Raw genomic sequence first — 23,500 nt, forward strand, 5'->3', positions numbered from 1 at the left:
GAGCCTACCTGGCACGGCTCGCCATCAAATCTGCACGACTACGTGGCAGCTATTAGTCCCACGTGTCAACGCGCCGGGAATTAATACACATGACCTGGAACTAGTGGCTGACTCGGGATCCTACCGACTGTATGTTATAGAGAGCTGCGTGCCACGTTGCACTGCTGCCGCAGCAACACAATTTGTGAAAATTTGTGATATGGCAAAGAAAAACTTTAAATTATTGCTGAGGATCTAGATTCTAGGCTAGAAGTACAGCGATGCATTATTATGTCTCTGTTCATAGAAAAATATTTTTCCCCTTTTTGTTTTTTTTGAGAAATCACGGAAGCCGATATACCAACGTGGAAACAAGCCCTTCTGAACTCTGGAAAAAAGCGACGTGGCAGAGACGAGAATGACGTGGAAAGCTCTTACAGCGTGGCAGTGAAGGAATGAAGTGGAAATTTTCAAAAACGTAGTAAAGTCAAGTGGGTGGTCTGTGGGCCGTAGGCCGTGGCATTGTTGCTGACATGGCGTTCAAGGCTCAAGCCCGCAGGATCTAGCTAGGGTACGTAGGCATGACATGGAAGGTCCCGGGGGGTCCAGCGAACGGTAGTTGACCATTGGGTACATACATCACATGGGACCCTGCGGGATTTGTATGACAGGTGGAATTCCGGGACACGTGGAATGTGATTGGGGCCCCGCGGACGGAACGGAACGACAAAACGGTGACATAAAGGCAACTGGCGAACATGAGAGTTCGTGAGGGGGAGGTGGGGGCCATGCTGGCGATTTCTAGAGCCAACGTGGTGGACAGATAAGGATAGAGCGAAGAGCCACGTAAGCACCGACGTGGAAATGTTTGGTGCCACGGAGGCATGAACTGGGATGTGAGAGACATAGCCGACCGCTGTAGCTGCGAGAGCGCATGTGCGTTTGTGGAAAAGGATGGCGGTGTTGGCACTTGCTGCTAACATTGGCATTATTTCTGCTAGATTTACCCAAGGGGGACAAAGCCTGACGAGACCAGCTGCCAGTTTGGCAGCCTTTTTTGGCAGAGCCCCACCTCCACCATTGGGCCAAGTACACAGCTCTTCTTCTTTTCGGCTTTCTTCTTCAGTTTTTCTCTCTTGTTACAAAAGGCGCATTTGCCATCGCTTCTTTCTTCATCCAATATCTCTCTTCTCTCTCTCTCTCTCTCTCTCTCTCTCTCTGTTTTCTCCCTGTTCATCCATTCCATTTATCATCATTCCTCCCCACACAGTCTTCTTCTTCTCTTTTGTCCCCTTCAATTTTAGCATTTAAAGCTCCTCCAGATCCGCATCCTTTTGATCGCACTTCGCCTGCCCGCAGCAGCCCCCCACCTTTACCCTTGCAAGCTCCTCACTCAGCTCGCAGATCTGCTGCAGGACTGAGCTCGCAATAAATTCAGCCCTAGAGCTGAGGTTTCTTGAGGACGCGGTTTTCGCTGCATTTTACCGGTGGGCATCTATGTCCTTCTGTTTCCTGAAGTGGGTTCTGTTAAACAACTTTCTGAGCTTTGCATTCCCATAGTGGGTTCTCTCGTTTTCCTGCTCGTGCGGGCGCACCGCTCTCTTGAAGTGGGTTCTCTGTGCATCTTCGTTTGGTGGGCATTACTGGGTCTTCATTTGCGTTTTGTGAACACCGTCACTTTCCTAAAGAGGGTTGCTCGTGGGGCTGTAGTTAACGTTCTGGGCATCGCTTTTTTTTCCCCCCCCCTCTCTGCTTGCCTTAAAACTCTCCTTGTACGCAAGTTCTACAGTGGTCTAGATGTACACCTGCATACCCTTAAAGAGGCTCGTTTATACCAACTCCAAAGACCCTCTTTGAAATCGCCTTCAGCCATGGTGTAGAATTTCGTGATCCCCATTTGTTGCTCCTACCTGAGATGGTGTAAAGTGTGGCAGAAACCCATTGTAAGGCGATTTGCAGTCATGGTGTAGGCGCTTGACCACATTGTCTCTAAGAGAAGAGAGAGATGGTGTAGAGTGCAGCTTAGACCCATAGCTTTTAGGGAAACCTGTAAGAGCGGTGATCATCTACGGAATGGAACTCAGTCCTTTGGCAGGTAGAAACACTGCATCTGAATGCGAGCAACTGCAGGAGCTACTCTCTCTAAGCTTGTTTTTGGCCCTCTACCATCGCCCACCCTCACTCTGCATTTATCCCACATACCCATGCCCACCCGCCTTGGATGCTTGTCTCCTGCTTGTGGACAATCCTGGGGGAGGGGCTTGACCTCTTTGTTTTTCATCAAAGTTTGGGGCTTTGACTTATCAATTTTACTTCTCTGAAAGACAATGAATGGAGTAGAATTGACTCCACAGCAAGGAGGGATGGGTTTGCCATTTGGGTTCGCTGGGAATGTCCAATTTATGGTGGATGAGGGTGGAGGAGGGGGTGGAGGTGGAGGTGGAGGTGGGGGAGGGGGACTTGCCAAGTCTCCATGGCCAGTGTTGCCCACCACACCATCACCCAATGCCCTTCACAAGATGCTAGCAGAGCTTTCATATGGGCCCCATCTCAAAACTGACATAGCTCCCCCTTCCGGACATTTTGGGTCACTGCAGCCACCCTCATATGCCCGGTTCTCAGACCATCTTGTCAATCCCATCTCTTACTCAGCCACCAATTGGGTTCGGCAACTCCAAGGAGCTTTGCCCACTGAATGCTACAATGGCTTCGGTTCCTCTGGACCTAAAGATTCAGTCCGCCATTACTCACAGCATATCACCCTCAATGGAGGGTCTTTGGTGCTTGACACTGCTAGGGGAGAGCTGGTGAATGCTTCAAAGATGACTCCAAAGGAGATCCTCGAGGCCAAGGCCCTGGCAGCCTCCAAGAGCCACAGTGAAGCCGAAAGGCGGCGTCGCGAAAGGATCAACACTCATCTTGCCACACTAAGGACTCTTCTTCCAAGCTCTACAAAGGTATGGCTCTTACCGAAAGTGAATGCACGGGTAAGTTTCCAACATTGCACTATTCAAGGTTATGTCATACTGGGTCCAATGATTTCTTGGTTAAGTCTCTTACATCATATGTTGCTGGGTCCATTAACACCTCAAAAAGAGATGTAACTGGTTTAGGTTTGAAGTCTGTAATGTTTGACTTCATATGCAATGGTTTAGACTGTTCTATACAATTTGATGGTCTGAATTTATGTCATGTACATTGCAAATGGGTCAGCACCTGTACGTTAGGCACTATGTATGAAAGCAAAGCTCTAAGTTCTTTGCTGGAGTTTGCCCTTTTTCTAGAGGGAAGTGAAATGATCAATGGCCACCAAGCTCCATGAGTAGTTTACCATATAATTAAGATTACTTCTGCTGCTTGTTCATTTTGCTTTATGCCGTGTCTGCAGACTGACAAAGCATCGCTGCTTGCGGAAGTGATAGATCAGGTTAAAACACTGAAGCGCCAGGTTTCTGAAATATATGAATATGGTCCCATGCCAACAGATCACGATGAGCTCAGTGTTGAGAAGGTTTCTTCACCTGCAGAAGGAAGGATACTGATTAGAGCATCTTTATGCTGTGATGATAGGCCAGACCTCATGACTGATCTTAGGGATGCTCTAGATTCACTTAGGCTCAGAACTTTGAAGGCTGAAATCTCAACTTTAGGAGGCAGGATAAAGAATGTGTTCATTGTGACAGGGAAAGAGGACATGGCAGAACCGGACCAGGATATGTCCAAGCGTGTGAAGGAGGCCTTAAAGCTAGTTATGGATGGGCCTGGAAGTGGAGAGCTATCACCAGGCAGTTCCAGTAAGAGACAGAGGGTTTCATCTTTTGAGTAGCAGAAGCTAGTTTGTTTTTGTGAGTTAGGTTTCACATGGTGGTTGTCAACACGTTGTAAGGAGAATGTATGATAGTGGAATAGGTGGACTATCTTGTCACGCTTTGTGTTGAAACTTTCAGTATTGTAGTGAGTTTTGCTATGTTATTATTGTTTGAATGATTACAGAAGCTGAAATGAGATGTGTTCAGAATGTCAAACTTATCTACTTCTTTTATTTCCATGTATTTGCACATGCATACATCAGTGTTTCTGGTCACGCTGCTCTGAGTCATGTAATTCTGCTCCTCTAGCAGCCACGACATGCACCATTGCAGCCACTCATTGCAGAGGATGTGTGAGAGAGTGCCATATTCAGTGTACTTTTCGGGCCTATATTGTAATTAAGATTTGTGCAAGTGGTTTCCTGGTTGGCTAAATGTTGCTATGGTAAGTTTGAGTCTTGCCTTTGACCCATTGGAACTCATGACCAATTGAGGTGGTCAGTGTGAGACCTCACTATGAAGACTTCATGAAGTACAGAGGTTATGCACCTTTCCCCCGGCAGGTCTCAAGGCAGGCGAAGGCAAGGTGATGTGTGTGTAATTATGAGCTGGACATTGGACAACAAGCCATCTTGAAATGTCATATGTGACTACACATTATCTGCTTGCTAAGAGCACCATTACTGTGTTATGAGTGTCTGCACAGTCTTTGTAGCCCTTTATCTTGTGGGCAGTGTTTGAGCTTGTGTTCTATGTGAAGAAGCCAGGTATGGTTGCTGAACCCATCTATATATATATATATATATGTATGTATAGATGTATGTATAGAGAGAGAGAGAGAGATATAGATATATATATCTTTCAGAAACCACTAGAATATGTCGATATCCCACACATTCCAAGTATTGTCATTTTTTATTTTGGCTAGGAATTGTAGAATATGGGATTGCAATTATGGGATCAAGAAGATGAAGAAGATAGGAATTGGGATTAGGAAGATAAAGAGATGGGAGAAGAAGAGGTGAAAAGAAAAAAAGAAGAGGAGGAAGAGAAGACTAAGAAAGCCAATGAGGTCATAGCCCAAGTGGTGAAGGACTTGGGGTTCCACAAGGTGCTTCCTCGGCGGTATCGCCTATGGGCGGCAAAAAACAGTAACTACAGGAGGATCTTGGACCTAAGGCTAGTGGGAAAAAAAAAAAGAAAAAAAGAGAGGACTAAGAAAAAGGGGAGGGCCAAGGGCACTCAAGTTGCTACTACCAAAAAATCTACTCAAGGAAAAAATGTCAAAAAAAAAAGCGAAAAATGTCGAAAAAAACTCCTGAAACTTCCCTGACCATGAGGTTTTAAGGTTTTCTAGAAACATTTCGTAGGTTTTGAAATGAGGAATGGGTTTTTTTTGTGACTATGGTTCTATGTGGAGTGCTGCTGAGAACCCATCTGTGGTTCTATGTGGAGTAGCCAGGTATGGTTGCTGAGAACCCATCTCTGTTTCAAGAAGGTTTTTGGGTATGAAATTCAAGTGGAGGTGGCAATTGGAATTCCCTCGCAATGGCAAATAGGCATAAGCAGGGAGAGGGAGTGAGCACATTTCTTTGTGTTGAAATGGCTGGTCTAGAAGTAAAAGATGTAGGGGCTTCAAAGCCACTGTGGTGTTGGGATTTGAAGGCAATATAAGAGTAAATGTATACTTAAACTCTAGAAAAGTGAAGATATCTTGTAGGTCTTCGTGCTTAAGGTTTTTTAATGCTTCAAGTGTTGCTGGTATGTGATGTGTGTATAATTCAAATATGGTGGAGGGTGATGGAGATAATCAATAAATAAGTCTCGACTGATATCAATGGTATATAAAAATGCATTAAAATTATTCCGGCCCTGCGCCCCTTGAAAACTGAGAGAAATATCTTATCATTTGTGACAAGTGAGGTGGTCTCAGACCTGCCATGGTGAGGTATAATGTTTTTGTGAGGTGGTATATGTTGGATGTATTATGTTGGCCTCCCCAATGGGTGGTACCTGCAGCAAGCAAGCTTCATAAAGACATTTAGCAGAATGGCCGAAGCTATAACAATGTATTGATCACCTTCAAGAACTGAGAAGCCGAGATTGCAGTTGTATAGGCAAATCCCAAGCTTTCAAAGGTTATGAAGCTATGGTGGATAACCAAAGAACTCATGAGCACAACTCAAGCAAAAGGGAGCGGAATCTTATGTTCTTTTCTTCTTTGTTTAAAGCCTCGTGTCTCTCGCTACTCTCGATCCATATAACCAATGTATTGGTCCTATAGGTCTCACCTGTTGATATTAATACATCATTATCCCCTCTCTCTCTCTCTCTCTCTCTCCTCACCTAATGATGTTAATACCATCATTATCCTCTCTCTCTCTCTCTCTCTCTCTCTCTCTCTCTTCTCCACCACAAAAAGCAATCCATATAACCAATGTATTGGTCCTATAGGTCTCACATGTTGTTGATGTTAATACCATCATTATCATCTCTCTCTCTCTCTCTCTCTCTCTCTCTCTCTCCACCACAAAAAGCAATCCTCAATCACATAATAAAAAATAGACCTTCTTTGGCACTGCCATTGTAATCTGATTGAACTCAATGCTCCACCTTCATCACGCCGACTATGTGGGTATTGTCTATCTCAAAGAAAACAAGGTTCAAGGGATTGGAACCTTGGGGTCTCCATAATTGCAATTGACAAAAGGCTCCCAGTTACTAAAGGGGCTGAGAAAGAAACAAGCCATTTAGGTTGTCAAGACGAATCCAGTAGAAAAGGGGCCAGAATCTAGGGAACCACCAGAGTGGCCAAGAGAATATGATGATGTGTTCCCAGAACTGTGATACACCTCCTACCTCGAGAAGTGGACCACGAAATAGAGCTGATTCCTAGAGCTTGACCTACAACCAAGTAGACCTACAAAATGGTAGTTCCAAAAGTCATTGAGCTTAAGGAGAAACTAAGATAGCTTTTGGAACAAGGATTCATTCGGCCCAATATATCCCATCGGGGTATGCCTATGCTTTTTTTGAGGAAGAAAGACACGACACTCAAGCTATGCATTGATTATAGAGACCGAACTAGTCGACCATCAAGAACAAGTATCCCATTCCTAAGACTAATGAACTCATAGATAGATTGTGTGGTGCCTAGATCTTTACAAAGACTGATTCTGAAGTCAAGGTATTACTAAACCAGAATTAAGGAGCATGATATTTCAAAAGCAACATTCAGTACTCATTATGGGCATTATTGAGTTCACAATTATGCCACTCGGGTTAACCACTATTCCTACCACATTTAATCGTCTTATGAAATTGATCTTTAAAGAACACTTGATGAGTTTGTCCTTGTCTTCTTTAATGACATTCTAGTATATTCAAAGAATGCTGCTGAGACCATGAAATGCATGTGTGCAAGGCCTTGGAAATTTTCAGTAAGCATAAACTCTTTGCTAAAAAGAGAAAATGTACCTTCTCCATAGATCGTGTTAAATATTTGGGATTGGTGGTGTCCAAGGATGGCATTTTTGTAGACTCCATTAAAGTCCAACCAATAATAGATTGGCTTGAACCCAAATATATAAGAGAAGTTAGGGGATTTTTGGGATTGACTGGTGGTATCGATGGATCTTCATACCCCAATATACACCATGATAGCTTCTCCACTAACAGCCTTGTTGAAAAAGAATACTTTATTCCAATGGACTTCTATGTGTCAAAGTGCTTTTGATAAATTAAAGACTACCTTGGTAACCAACCCTATTCTTAAGCCACCAGATTTTGGTAAACCTTTTAAAGTGGTTAATCAATGCCAGTGGATGTGCCGTAGGAGAAAAGGCATGCAGTAGAATACAAGTCCAGGAAACTCAGACCTCATGAGAAAAATTATGATGTCTATGATTTGGAGCTTCTAATAGTAGTTTATGCCTTAAAATTATGAAGACACTATCTCCTAGGGCAGAGATTCACTCTAATGCCGATCATAAACTAGGAAGACGCATCCCATGGGTCAAGGCATTCTTGCCACAATGAGTCTAACAGAACCACTCTGATGCCGATCATAAACTAGGAAGACGGATCCCATGGGTCAAGGCATTCTTGCCACAACGAGTCTAACACAACCACTCAAACTACTTCATGTCTATAGAGCATGTAACATAGAAGTTCACACCACATCAATTGATATCGATAGAGCTTGTAACTAGATGTTGGATGGTGAAGATGAGGACCAAGAATATGAGTCCCTCCTAGAGCTTGCCAACTCGGAGCATTGGATTCATGTGCTTTCACGTTTTGAAAACCATGGACACTCTTCCACAAAATCTTGAGACAATGTTTGCATGATTGGATGATACTAAAATCACATCCTTGTTTATGCTTGATGCATTTGAAATAGAACCACGGGTGGAAGTAGCTTGTTTCCCTAAACAATCCACTTGGCTTTGTGGCTTGCTTTGGTTGACATCAGGGCTAGCCATAATGTTTTGTTTTGGGAGACATGGGCCTCATTAGGCTACCCACTCCACGCACCATCCACAACTACCATCACCCTAGTATAAACAATTCCCAATCCATGACCGTCGATTGTTTTGAAGTTAAATTTTATATTGGAACTAAACTTGCACCTTGTAGGTTTTATGTATTTATCCTTGTCTTCTTTCATGACATTCTAGTATATTCAAAGAATGCTACTGACCATGAAATACATGTGTGCAAGGCCTTTGAAAAATTGAGGAAGCATAAACTCTTTACTAAAAAGATTAAATGTACCTTCTCCATAGACATGTTGAATATTTGGGATTGCTAGTGTGTCCAAGGATGGCATTTTTGTAGACCGCATTAAAGTTCAACCAATAATAGATTGGCTTGAACCCAAATGAGTGAGAGAAGTCAAGGGATTTTCGAGACTAATTGGGCGATTATTGGATCTTCATACCCTAATATATGCAAGGATAGCTTCTCCACTAATAGCCTTGCTAAAAAACAATACTTTATTCCAATGGACTCCTATATGTCGAAGTGAATTTGATAAATTAAAGACTACCTTGGTAAACCAACCCTATTCTTAAGCTACTAGATTTTGGTAAACCTTTCAAAGTTTTTTTATTACCGATGCCAACTGGATGTAGGAGGAGTTCTTAGCAACAAGAAGGGCATGCATGATGGAGACACTATCTCCTAGGGAAGAGATTCACTCTAATGATATATTGGGAAGACGCATCCCCCATAAGTCAAGGCATTCTTGCCACAATGAGCCTAACACAACTACTTGTATCGCTTCATATCTATAGAGCATGTAACATAAAAGGTCATATCATTGGTATCGAGATAGACCTTATAAAAACTAGATGTTGGATGGTGAAGATGAGGACCAAGAATATGAGCTTGTCGACTCGGAGGATAGGATTCATGTTCTAAAAACCATAGACACTCTTCCAAAAAAGCTTGAGACAAGGTTTGCAGGATTGGATGATGCTAAAATCACATCCTTATTTGTGCTCGATGTATTTGAAATAGAACTAGTGGTGGAACTCCCCTAAACATACCATGCTACTTGGCTTTGTGGCGTGCCTTGGTTGACACTAGGGCTAGCCTTGCCTCTTGGATTGATATAGGCCCATCCTATTAGGTTTCCCCTTTCCATGATTTGGGAAGAGAAGAGTCCTTGGTTAGTTAGGGAAATGTGGCCATGTTGTTTACACCTAAAGCATTTGTTCTCATATGGAAAAGCTCATTACGTTGTCTGTATTCTTGATATATAGGTGAGAGAGAGCACTTCTTTCTAATCTTGTTGTATGAAAGATTGGTCTTTCTTCTGATCTAGCTGGGGATGATCTTGATAGGAAAGGGTAATTTTTCTCTTGATGACCTTGTTGTTGGCATCTTAAAAATCTTCTTTCTTGAAAGGTTCTAATGCGATGTTTACGAGTCGGAGATCTGCTCTCTAACCCTATTATCCCTATTTCTTGACCTTGATTTTGCTCTAGCTCATGATTCCTCTTAGCCAGGGGTGGTGGGCTCGACATTAGGAGACCTCTTCCTGATTAACATGGAAGGACTCACGTCCTTCTGGACACTTTCCATATAAAAAACTTTATCATAGTCTCTGGCCATAATTATGGCTTCTGAAATGGAGGATGGTTTTGCATTCTAGACTAGTTTATTCAAGGCAGATTAAGCTTCCAAATGAATTGATAGAAAAGAGTTACCTCATCCATCTCTGGAGCAAATTGGAGAAGTTTAACAAAATTTTGGTGGTATTCTTCTAGGGTCTTCCTTTCTTGGGTTAGCTCCAAAAATTCATTCATTTTATCCTCCCAAAATCCTCGAGGACAAAACCTTTCACAAAGATGTACCTTCATGGCATCTCATGACAACAACTAATTTTGGTTCTAGTGGTTAGATTGGCAATAGTTCTTCCAACTAATCCAAGCATTTCTCGCAATTTTTAAACAAGCAAGGGCGAACTTGCTTCTTTCATTGTATCCAGCTACATCAAAATACTCGTCCATGGACTCTATCTAAGCCTCTACTTCTTCTCCCAAATTCCTTCGTTCACCTTTGAATGGCTCCGGTTGGCGGGCTCCATGAAGGACCTCTTTAATGCCATTATCCAAGCTTTCTTGGCGAGAAACTTCATCTTGCCTAAAAAATATCTAATAAGAAGTATCTCAGACTCAAACTCTCTTTCTTAAGGAAAGGTCTTTACTTAGTTCGCCTATATAAACTTCATGATATTTCCTATATGATATAATAGGTACAACACTTAACATGGTTAACTACTAGGACACTCTCCATCCACCACTGATAAGTCTACTCATTTAGATCAACTCATGTATAAAATTTGACCTCATATATTATAGGAAAAGTAATACTCTCCTTAGATTGCTCTAATAGGCTAAAGCAATAATTATTCGTTATTGTCAACGATAGCTGACTAACTTTACTTATATCCTTGGTCATAGGCATGTTAATCTAGAATTTACATCATAATAAAATCATGAAAGGGTAAAATTTCAAGTTTCCCTTGGTAATACTAGAGATTTTCATTCAACTATTATTTTTTTTATTTTTTTGGTGATTGAGCCTCCTATTCTAAAGATAAAAATAAAATCATACAAACTTCAAAAAAGGACTAAGTTTCATCAAGAAAACAATTCAAAATTTAGTCTTCCCTTACCATCTACCATAAAGCTATCATGAAAAGTTCAAAACTATCAAACACTTATCATAGCACCACATCTAAAGGCACTTAAGATTAATACACACGAGAGTTTCATTTTATTGGTAATATCTGAAGTTAGACCCATGTTTGTCCGAGATGGAGCCAAGAACCGGACGATCGTTAGTGTATAAAGCATCCAGTGATGGCATTCACATGTCAACTATTCAAACTTGTATTGGTACCATACACATGTCTCTCCTTAATGGAGATATTATCTTAATAATTTAAAATATACAAATTAATGAGATATATCCTAAAAAATTCTCTAAACAAAGTTTCGATCTATCCTTCTAGTCATTCAGTTCACTGATTTCTTAATTAGATCATCCTATGTTTTTCCTTAAAAGGTTTTCTCCCCAATTTTATTTCTCAAATTTATTGTACAAATATCTTGCGTGTGCACCCCCAAGATACAAGCACAATTTCATAGGATGATTGTCTCAACATGTGAGGATATTCAAACCACTTCTATGGCTAGTAGAGATGATTGATTCGTCCTCATATGATAAATAATCACTTGTTTTAATCCCTTGATAAATAATCTTTAAATAACAAATCGTAGGAACTAAGATCGGCTCTGATACCATTTGTAAGGTCCCCGCCCTACCTGGCTCAAGGGGATCCTTTTGATAGGCAGCTAAGTCCCCTTTGTCTTCGATTGACGACACCTTGATCTCTTGGAAATATGAGGATACAAGCAAACGAAGGGACCTAACTCTATCTCGCAGGGAAAACGTAATTATTCTAATAGGAATCTATTCCTCTGATCAATCGGCAATCAATGTGTGTGATCGAGGATGGAACAAGTCCACACTTGGTACATGGAAACCAATGCCTTTTCCTCTTTTCTTTATGAGGCACGGCCACTAGCTCGTTCTCCTAAAATGGACTTATTTGGGCGCTATTCTATTACGGATCCTAAATAATAATTATGTTGGAAAGTAACCCGACTCATCGGGTCCACCCATCCATAGGATGGTGCCATCAGGGAATCCATCCACCCACTCACCCAATCATTTTTGTTATCTAATTAGGTCCTACCACATTGTGAAACATATAAAAACAGGTTCTTTAATTATTTCCCATCACTGATTCATTAAGATAGTTATTCTAAAATAGTTGAAAACAAATGGATCTTCAAACACAATCATAACATTATCATTTGCTCATTACATTATTCACGTGCTCCCAGGCAACCCTTGCACACCAACATGGGCGACATGGTTCCTGCGGTAGCAATTATTCATGGAGGGGTCTAGAACTCCGAACATCACTCACCCCGCTTGGTAAGGACTACTAAGTGGGTCCCCAGTTCCCTCATCCTTCGGCGTGGGTGACGTTTAAAACTCAAAGCCTCCACTGAGTCCCACCTACCCCCTCGAGGGGTGTGCTCCTTAGCTGGCTTTTATTTGCACCACTTGCCCCTCGCACCACGAAGCAAGCAGCTCATCCACCTAGATGGGTCCAACTCCGAGCATCTAGTGGGTTGTTCCCCCAAAGCGGGAGGATAGCTTTAGGGTGGATCTGTGACAACCGATCGATTGGTAATAACCAATCAAACCTCATAAGATCGGCGACAACTGATCGATTGGTAACTCTAAGGCTCCCCCCTTCCAAAATAGGGGAAACACTTAAGATAGTCCACTAAGTCTTATCTTGGAGAAAATTTCCTACTCATCGACATCTTGACCATGCAGAGATTCAAGGATACGATTCATAGGTAAGACCTAGTTCTATCCCACAGGGGGAGCATGGTGTTCTAAAAATCAAATCACCCATACGCTAATTGATCATAATTTGGGCAATTGCTAGTCTTGATTCCTAGAGAGACAACGTTTTTTTCCTCACCCATGCAAGGCACAGCCGCTGGCCTAGCCTTGTAGAATAGAATTACCCAAGAACCTACTTATCTAACATAGGTCTTTCACTTAATATGTTGGAAAGCTATCCGACTAATCGGGTCCACCCGTCTGTAGGATGGTGCCGTCGTCAGGCATTCCATCCTCCCACTTTCCACCCTACTCACGTGTCAATTTATTTTCTAATTAATCCTACCACACTGTTTGACATAAATAAACATGTTCCTTAATTAAGGCCCTTTTCACAAGGTTTGTTAAAATAGCCTTTTTACACAATACAATAATGCCAAGACAAGATTTATAAAAAAATTTATACATGAATCAATTTCATACAAGCCAAACCGGCTCTCTTATTCTTTTCTTTTATACTGCCGATGATCTAGAATTCGGCCTTCCAGGCTCAAGACCTAGTTCTATCCCAGTCTTCTAAAAATTAAATAATCCATAGGGTAATTTATCATAATTTGGGCAACTGCTAGTCTTGATTCCTAGAGAGAATGTTTTTTTCCTCACCCATGCAAGGCACAACAGCTGGCCTAGTCTTCTAGAATATCACCTTGAGGCTACTTGCTGCTTCTTATAGTTTCCTTGTGTAGAGACTCTGAAAGAACCAACAAATTGTGTCGGCCATAACTCTTTGATAAAAACTTAGAATATGGTCATGTATCCATTGAAAAGAACCGAAAGGCATCTGATCTATAAAGCCATTGTGGGTAGATTAGGCAAAAACGTCTGTATATAGCCGCAAACGCGTCGCCTTCAAAAACACATTGCTTTTCCATACTTTTAGTCTGTATGGACTCTAAATATGTAAAAGTACTCTAAATATGACCTATCACCTAAATTCGAAATTCTATTTTTGGAGATATTTATCTCTTAATAGATCTATTCTTATCTTCTTATTTCTTTTCAGATTTTCGAAACTAATATTTTTACTCTATCACTTTCTTAACGTTTCTAGCCATATAGTCTCTCTCGAAGTGCACTCTCTTTCTTCTTGAAACCTATATTAAAATAGAATCGTTACATGGGTTGGGAGGGATATTGAATATAGAGGCCAACTTCAGCAAGGTATGTCCTTGGACTAACCTGGAACTGGCAAGTTCGATGGCACCGACTGAACACGACAGACTGGAAATGGGAAGCACATGAGATAAGGGATGCTCTTAGCAATAGCATGGAACATATGATGGCATGGAGGAAGGTTCAAGACCTGATCATAATGGAGAAGGAGTCTTGGCATGATGGATACTTGGTCCCATGCGATTTCATCCTCTTTCATTGAGACGTGAGGGTGGCTAATTACATTCGTTATAAAAGAGAATGGTGGGATATCCACCAGGGGTGGCTGATTACATTCGTTATAAAAGAGAATGGTGGGATATCCAGGGGTGGCTTTTAGGTGCTGACATAAGAGGAGATACTGCTACTTTGAAGAGCCAAGCTCACACAGAGAGGATTTCAAGCTGGACCGAGAGCTATATGCAAGCCTTGTTGTGTGTTTATGTGGAGACAAGCCAAAGACCTTTGAATAGATGGAGTGAAGACCTTGGCAGTTGATGTTGTAGAGCCGTGAAGCCATCGACAAGTTGAGAAAAGTGAATATGCTGATGCATATGTGGAGACCTTCATGAGATAAAGCTCATGGTAGACACAAAGTGAAGTAAAGATTAAGAAGACTAGTCCTTTTGCTGCTATACATACAGGACCATGATGATGTTTGTGTGATTGAGTCCTATCTATACTCCTTCTCAACACAAGCTTCACTTTTAAGTGGTGGAGACTATTGTTTAAAAGGTTATTTCCTATTGGTCTGTCAAGCATGATGATGAAGATCATATGTCTAAATTTTTTTGAAGCATCTAAGGTAATTGTGAAGAAGGGTTATGTGCCAACCTTGTCAAGATGGTGACAAGTCTATATGTCTGATCCCAAGCTTTGTACCGATTTGTTCTGTTGTGAATATTGTGTGGTGGTATCTTGTTGTCATCAGTTTTGGGGAAAGTTTGTGAGTTGTTGCCATACATCATAATCATTGTATAACCTTTTTATCACTTTGTAAAAATCATTGTACCCTTGTGTGAGAGTGAGACAGGGGGAAGTTGAGTTGGTTTTCTTGGAAAGTTGGCATGTGTTGCCAACTTGGAAAGTTGGCATGTGTTGCCCCAAGTTATAGTGAGTTCAAAAGTTGTTCTACTTTGATTAGTTATATGGTCTGGGTGGGTTTGAGATTAGTTTGAGATAACACAAATATCACACACATTTGATCTTGTTCCTAGTGCTAGTTTGTTTGGAGATCAAGACCACTACCATGATTTTGTCTTTGGTTCTTGAACCACATATCCAAAACATTGTTTATGTTGGATTCACCTTTGAGGTGCTTGATTCCTTGAGGACTGAGTATGAATGGTTCGTGCTGCTAGATCCCCGAATGGATGGACAACTTTCACTTCTCCCCACACCTACCAGAGGAGGTCGTGCATGCTGAGCTTTTTGAAGAAAAAGATCTTAATTAAATCAGTTGTGTAATTTTGCAACTGTGGCTTGTTAGCCATTGTGGCTTCAAAAAGCATAAATAAAGACAAATTCAACTTAATTAGCTCACTTGCAATATTGTACCAAATTAAATTTAAAACTCTTTTGATTCCATTCACTATCATAAAGTTTCAATTATACAATTGTCTTTAAAAGCCAAGGAGAATTGTTTACAAATTGAGAAGAGAGAGTGAACTGGTGTTGGTGGTTTTTTAGAGTTGCCCCACTAGTGGATTGTAGTGAAACTTGGCTAGCTATAGAAGCATTTCAGATTAGAGGTCAAGTCTCACATGTTTTGGTGCCCCCACTAAGGATAGAAGAGATTTATTTTAGAGCTTTGATCAGCAGCAGGTTCGAGACCACTTTACATGTAAACTCAAGACCTAGGCTAGTGCAGGGTATGAGTTGTTTAAAAGAGAGAAGAGTGAGGATGTGGATAGGTTTCTAAGAAGAATAGAATTAGCAGCCCTTAGCAACAATAGAGATGAAGATGCCTATAAGTTAAGGATGGTGGGGTTGCTCTTGGAAGAAGCAGCTAGGGAATGGTATGAGGATGTGGTAGCAGAAGAGGAAAAAGGTGATTGGGAGTGGCTAAAGAATGCTTTGAGAAGGAAGTATGGAAAATCTAATAACCCAGAAGACCTTTAGCGAGAGCTTAGTCACGATTACAGCCTTTGGGAGTAGATTTGAAGGAGTCTGGAGAAGGACCTTGAGGGTTTTGGTGGGAGAGAATCAAGTGCCACTAGAGGAAAGACAAAGTTATAGGATTGGAGAAGGACCTTGAGGGTTTTGGGAGAGAATCAAGTGCCACTAGAGGAAAGACAAAGTTATAGGATTGTTACATGGAGATATTAAGGAGAAAGCGGAGCTTAAGGATCCTGACACCTATGCAGAGGCAATAAGGATGGCCACAGAGCAGTGGAGGAAGAAGGTGAAGAAATAAGAGCCACCAGAGGAAAGACAAAGTTATAGGATTGTTACATGGAGCTATTAAGGAGAAAGTGGAGCTTAAGGATCCTGACACCTATGCAGAGGCAATAAGGATGGCCACAGAGCAGTGGAGGAAGAAGGTGAAGAAACAAGAGCTGGCTCTTAAAAGGAAAGGGAGGCAGGCATGTAGGTTAGATATGACCATGGGTCATGTGGGCATGTAGTGGAGCTTTTGCCTCTGTGGACATGCATGTAGAAAGGGAGCTTTGTGTGGAGGCTCCAAGGATTGTAGAGCAAAATAGAGGAGAGGATGGTTTGTATAAAGAGATTCAAAGGTTGACCAAGAAAAGTGAAAATCTTAATTTTGCTATGCAGGTTATTCAAAACCAGGTGAGAACACCATAAGGAGAGAGTCCAGAGAGGAGTCCAGAGAGGAGTCTAATGGAGCACTTCCAATGCTACAATTGTGAAGAGAGGGGCCATATAGTGCCTCAATGTACTTAACCAAGGACAGAGACAAGAGGTGTGTATCCTATCATTCAAAGGCCATAAGGTAATAGAGGTGTTGGCAATAGGGATGTAGGTAATGGGAATCAGGTGCCAGTGTAAGGACAAGCATAGACCCTCAAGGTCCTTTGGGTAATGTGAATGTACTCAAAGCCATTGTGGAAGAGAAAGATGAGGTTGATGTGTTGGCTAAAGAGGACAAGGATGTAGAGGTCAGAGTTTAAGGATGCAGGTAAAGAAACAAAATCCAAAAAGAAGAGTGGAGTAGCCAAAATCTAGCAAGTAGGGAAACGCTAGAGTTAGGAGAAGAAAGATTGGCATGGATGACTTGCAATTGGGTGAGGGGAATTGCCTTAGAATCTTTTGGCTAATGTAAAACACAAGAAGGCTGATATCACCTATGGTTAGCTTTTACAATTGAACTCAAGCATAAAAAGAGACAACGATACAAGCTTGCAAGTGTCAGACAAGTTAAATTTAAGGTGCCAAAGGCTAATGTGGTTCAACTGAGTAGGCTTAGGTCAGCAAAGTTTACATTGATGCAGGAGATCAGGTGTGTATCATGACTAAGGAAACTGTGCATAACCTCAAATTGGAGGTGACAGGAAAGTCTATCTTCATCAGTGGTGTGAAGATGGCCAACAATTTGAAGGTGAAGTGTCTTGGTGTGGTTGAGGGTATGGAGTTAAATGTTCTTGGGCAAAGAGTGGTAATTAATATGCATGTGATGCCAGCAGGGGTTGGGGCATATCCCATCATTTTGGGAAGGCCCTGGCTGATTGCTATGAAGTCAAGGAGGATTGGTATAGAAGTTGCATTAATTTTTTAATTGACCAGGCCTAAGGAGAAGAGGATAAGATATGATTTGAAGATTGGCAATATTTTGGAATTCGGAGAGAACCCGGAGTCAGATATAGGAGCTGATTCAACCTCCCTTGATAGTTATGATGCTTATTCTATAGGGTCCCCAAATGAAGCTAATGATGATTTAGGGTTGGATCAAAGCTGTTGGAGCTTGAAGCAGACATATGTGTGATGCATGTAGCTGATCATACGACTAAACAAGAACATGGTGAGAAGCCTAATGTATCGAAAGCTGAGCTAATGGAGATGCTTGCTAGTGATCTGACTAGTGAGGAAAGAGAGCAGTATGGAGTTTTGTTTGACAGGTATACCAAGATTTTTTCCAAGGATTATAGTCAAATTAGAGGTACTTCTAGTATGGTTCATGAGATAAAATTGAAAGAGGGGGGATCAAAGCCAATAGCACAGAACTTAAGAAGGTTGGGTACTATTCAATAACAAGTTTTAGAGGCAGAAGTAACTAAGTTATTTGCAAGTTGGTTTCATATACCCTGTTGCTAGTGTGGTTACTAGATCCAATCTCCCAAATCTCCTTCTTGTACTTAAGAAGTTAGCTTCAGTTTCCTATAAGGACTCACCTCTATCACATCGCTATCTCCTAATGCATCACTATGATCCACTAGAAGGTAGTTAGACATAGGCGTATCATCAATCATAATGCTCAGAATGCTCGTGATGCCATCCCAACCATCAAGATCATGCCCACATGATCTAACTCACACACATCACTCTCGCTACTATCACTATCACATACATTATACATATGTGTCAATGGCATCATATCATGTGTATCACTATCATCATGTGTATGTGTGTGTGATACATCAATATCATCAGTGTATGTGTGCATGATACGAGCATGATACATCATCATGGTCATTTGAATCTAAGTCGATGTAGTCTACATCCTCGGGAACATGGTCATAGGTGGCTCAAGAGTGTGGGAAACTTAAGAAAGGTGATGTAAGAAGACTCGCCCCATGCAAACAATGCCAAACCATCCGTGTCGAGGTGGCAAAGAAATGAAATAATGAAATCACCATGACCACACCATCTGGACCATATGCCACGTGCACTCCCCTCATCAAACAAATACCTCTAGTGATCAAGTATCAATGCCTTGAGCTCAAACAACCACTGATGGTAGGACTAATCCACCTCATCATAGCATGAAGTCGGCAAGTGAGTCTAGAGGTTTGAGTCTCGAAGTGCCAAAGGTATGTGTGAAAGCTACAAAAGATATGTGATACAAAGCACAAAATGGCAAGTCAAGGATCACGTAGACATAAAGATAGTGCCTGAGCTAATCTCATGCAATCAAGATCGATAATAGAATTGAAACAATTTTAATGATGATGATGGTGTGTATATCAGTCTCATAAGAAGGATAGAGGTAGTAAGAAACACCCATAGCTACGAGCGAACACTCCCCCCACAAAGCACACAATATGTTTAAACATAATCACAAAGCATTGAAGCATGTGAACAAAGGCTTAAAATCCCCAAGGAAGCCCAATTGTGTGAATAAGGCCCACAATACACCAATGCACATGAACAAGCACATATAAAAGCATGAAATTGTGTGAATGCCTCCCATAATGCACTAGATCACACCACAAATGATCGTCCCTCGTAAACACCCCAAGTAAGAATAAAAGAAGTAGTCTTCTGTAGGATCCTTGTGAACCCCTGGACTACTGTAGTCTTCTGTAGGATCCTTTTCCAGCTTTACCACCGGAGAAGTCCTAGACTACAGCCCTCTATAAGCGACGAGGCCTTATGCTTACTTACAGTGATGGTTGATCCCACGATGCACTGAACAGTAAGAAGAGTATATAAGCCCTTTAACTCCTCTTCCTCGATGAATACATAAATGTCTTACGTCTACAAGAATGCTCTACACTCACAAACTAGTCAATGAGCTGACCCTATGATTGTTGAGCTCTCTCAAGTTTTGTCAAACCTTTGAGTGCTGGTCATTTCTTAAATGTCATACAATAGCATTGCATGCATGTATGTATCATGATGGTGTGTTACTGCATGCTAAAATCTCTTATTTTCTTTAGACTTGGTATGTTTTCATTTGACATTGACTTCACCTTGTACTTGTCGAAGTAAGTATTGCACACAAACTTGTTAAGTTTGCAATCATCTATGCCAAGATTTTACCAAAATGTTCCTTGCATAGCAGTGTTGGCATATAACTATAATACAACTACATTCTAGACATATCTTTGATGAAATGCATCAAAGATATTGTCATCCATTGTGTGTTCTTGCAAACGGTGTTTTCTCAACACTTTTTGTTATCTTCTCTTGCAATACATCAAATTTGATCAAACTTATACACAAGATTGCATTGCATACATCAATATTGCATGAAACTCTTGCACCATTTGCTCTTTGCATGCACCAAGGTTACATGTAAAATGTCTCGTTTTTGCTTGAATTTTAGCAAGATTCACAAACCTTGCAACACTTTCATGTTCTATCTTCTTTGTGCCTTAATCTTGATAAAGATCTTATAAACTTTGCACTAAAATTAAGAAGATTGATAGGTAGAGAGTAGGGATTAGATGCTTATAACTGTTTCCAGCAATCTACGCATAAATCTTTGTAATAAATTGATTTCTACACAATCTTTAGATGCTTACAACTGTTTCCACCAATCTACACATAAATCTTTGCTAAACTGATTTTGCACAATCTTTAATATTCTACAATGTTCCACATAAAAATATTTAAAAAATTATACACAACAACCTTTAAAAACTGTAAATTTCTCCCATGACTTTGCTTGTCTTCGAAACAATGTGGTTACATTGAAGGCCTCATTTCAATATGAGGGGTATGTTTTTTATAAAGGAACATTCATTGTCTCAATGTTTCCTCATGATGGTAGGGACCTTTTGGGGTGCATATTGGCTAGGGGCAAATAGGGAGTTTGAAGAAGATCTTTGTAGAAGCCCATCTTTTGATTTCATGAAAAAATTCATGTTTTATGTATGGGAATGAAATCACCATACTGTGGCTTGGATGTCGATGATCTTTTGACTACTACACAGAAACCAAGGGCATGCATATCAGCATGGTGTGCACCATGATTTATCCTAGAGGCAAGTTAGTGGACAGCCTGTAGAGAATGAATAAGTCTAGTTTTGTTTATTCTTGTATTTATGAATTCTCATATGATTAAGATGCTAATATCTTGTCTCTTCTTATTGGTAAGCCTTAATGAGCATGGTGTGATCTTAAATTTCAAGGTTGTGTTGGTGAATGCTTCTAACATTTTCAAGAGTGTGATACAGAATCATTCCTTAGAGAGCTTCCTTCAGACGAGGCAAAAACACTTAAATTGAAGAGATAACGTTAAGCAAAGACAACTAACACATGGTATCTATTAACGCTAAATTGGTATACCAGTTTATGACAATGGGAATGGTTCACAGGTTTCTTTTTTATGTAAACAATATTGCCTTTGTGTTAAGACTCTTCTCTTTCCTAGGTTGAATACAATCAAAAGTGGAAGCTAAGCTTGCCAAGATTTCAAAGACCACAGACGTAATGGATAGATTTGGTAAATAGAAGAAATCTCTCAAAAAGAAATCAAACAAAAATATGTAGACAAAATGTCTAAGGTAATATACAAGTCTTTTTTTACATGTCTCATGTATTTTAAACACTTGTTAGTGTGAAATATATACATGTCTCATGTATTTTAAACTCTTGTTAGTGTGAAATATATACATACTTTTGTCATGAAGGTCTTAAATGTCATTAATCCGACATTGGGAGAGATAATTGGAGGACAAATTTATTCTCTCTTGCATTTGAGGGTGATGAATCTTATGTGACTTTGGATAAGCTTATCTCAAAAGAAAAATCTTATTTGACTTTGAATAAGCTTAATCTTGTAAGAATAAGTAGTGTTCCATTAGAAAAAAAGATCATGTGAGACTTACCCTATTGGAGGCATCAAAAGCACTCAAACAAATGTAATGTATGGTATTAAATAAGGGATGACTGAGTTCAAAAAGTGAGTTTGATGAGCAATCTATGTATTTATGTATTTGTTTTTTCATGTTTAGTCAATTTTGCAATCATGCTTTATTGGTTTAGTTATCTTTTAGAGATATCATTTAGAGATTATTTTGCTGGCTTCAAGATTTGGTACAGGTGACACACGCTTTAAGGCCATTGGTGATCACATAGAACTATAGTCTATGTGAATATTTTGGGAGGTAAGGATGGAGGGTTAAAATAATCTTTATGTTTCATTGACAAAGAGAGGTGGATACAAAGGGAAATTTAAACCCACCACTCCTTTAGGTTGGTGTATTTATTTTCTTTATTTTTAACTCAAGTTATAAAGAGGTCCTTGTGTTACATAATAGTTGGTTGTTTGATTGTTTGATGAACTCTCATTTTCTCATGTTCCTTAATGATGAGGGTGCAATTGAGGAGTTGCCATTTTAATGCAAAGGATGGACTGGTGGTCCAACAAAGAGGCATGTATGTCTTTACAATCCTTAGGCACTCTCATTATAGTTGTGTTACATAATGGTTGGTTGTTTGATTGTTTAGCGATGAAGGTCTTCTTTGGAGACAAGGATGTAAAGGACTTTGACATGGTGGGTGATAAGGAGTTGGCTGGTGTATTTGATGCAATGGTGCCACTTGTCCAAGAGCAAAGGTATTCTACTAACCTATGGTTTTAGTATGTTACTATGACTCATTGCATGGATGAAATGTTTTTGACTGCACTATTGTAGGTTCAGAAGAATAGTGCCCCCAAGGATACCCATGTGATTATTGGGCTCCCATAACCTCCACAAGATCCTAACTCCCCACTAGCCCTCTTGTAACCACTTCTTGATATAACATATTTTAATAACCAAATCCCAAAACTCATTAGCCTAAGCTAATGCTACTAATGCTAGGGTGTGTTCACACCCAAGCTAATGCCAAAATGCAAGGGGGTGTACACACCCGTCAATAAATGCACTTGAAAGAAAAATTACACATCATTCTCGTAAAAGTTTTGTAAACTACTTCTATTCAACAACCCACATGAGGACTCCTCATGACCCACATCAATCCTCCTCACATGAGGACCTCTCACATTCATAATCCATAAAAGGACGCTATAAAAAGACATCATGCAACATGCAAGTCCTTTCTAAACATTAGTCGGATGACACCTTCAATGCCATAGCCTCCATACAAGGAGACACACTACATATAAACTAACATAAATGTAAATGTAAGATAATATGATAGCTCAATTATGTCCCAAAAAGTAGTGTGGTAACAAAAACAAAATGACCAAGCAAGATAAAGTATCACAAGATGGGTACATGAGTAGTACTAGACAAATGGGTTCCCTAGGGGTAGCATCATCATCCACATACTCATGAACATGTGGCTCATAGCATGCCCTCTTGAACCCAACACCCTGCATAATAGGAGTCACACTCCCTCAATGATATCAGCAATCCATGTACAAGGAAAAACAAGGCCCCCTGGAAGCGAGACATGCTCACAAGAGTGGAGCAGTACCACACCCCATCTCTAGGACTAACCCTTTAGAAGGGCATAAGAGGTCAAGAAAGAAAACAAATGAAACCCACACTCCTCTACACACCATCTCACACTGATGATGTAGAAGATGATCTTGGGCAACTAGTGTGTGGAGGTAAATAGTGGGTGAGAACATGTTGGGAGAAATCTATCCTATGCTCCTCAAAGAAGTATCAGCTCTCATGCAATCAAAGGATTGGACTATA

The 23,500-nt window shown here is 40.6% G+C and overlaps 1 protein-coding gene across 1 annotated transcript; it reads left to right on the forward strand.

The window, feature by feature from the left end:
• Window positions 1-1,109: 1,109 nt before the first annotated feature.
• On the forward strand, window positions 1,110-4,004 carry LOC147638123 (transcription factor bHLH30-like). Its single transcript, XM_086798035.1, has 2 exons — window positions 1,110-2,936; window positions 3,368-4,004. The coding sequence occupies exons 1-2, from the start codon at window positions 2,307-2,309 to the stop codon at window positions 3,803-3,805; spliced, it is 1,068 nt and encodes a 355-aa protein (XP_086654161.1). The 5' UTR covers window positions 1,110-2,306; the 3' UTR covers window positions 3,806-4,004.
• Window positions 4,005-23,500: the final 19,496 nt, after the last annotated feature.

The sequence above is a fragment of the Cibotium barometz genome, chromosome 5 (genome assembly GCF_041138505.1).
Source record: "Cibotium barometz isolate CiBa-2024 chromosome 5, ASM4113850v1, whole genome shotgun sequence".
Lineage (NCBI taxonomy): Eukaryota > Viridiplantae > Streptophyta > Polypodiopsida > Cyatheales > Cibotiaceae > Cibotium > Cibotium barometz.

What these genes read in the sequence shown, in the direction of transcription:
- LOC147638123 (XM_086798035.1), top strand. Translation starts at nt 2,307, where the DNA reads ATGAATGGAGTAGAATTGACTCCACAGCAAGGAGGGATGGGTTTGCCA. An exon ending in TTCTTCCAAGCTCTACAAAG is followed by an intron (nt 2,937 to 3,367) that starts GTATGGCTCTTA and finishes CCGTGTCTGCAG; the next exon opens with ACTGACAAAGCATCGCTGCT.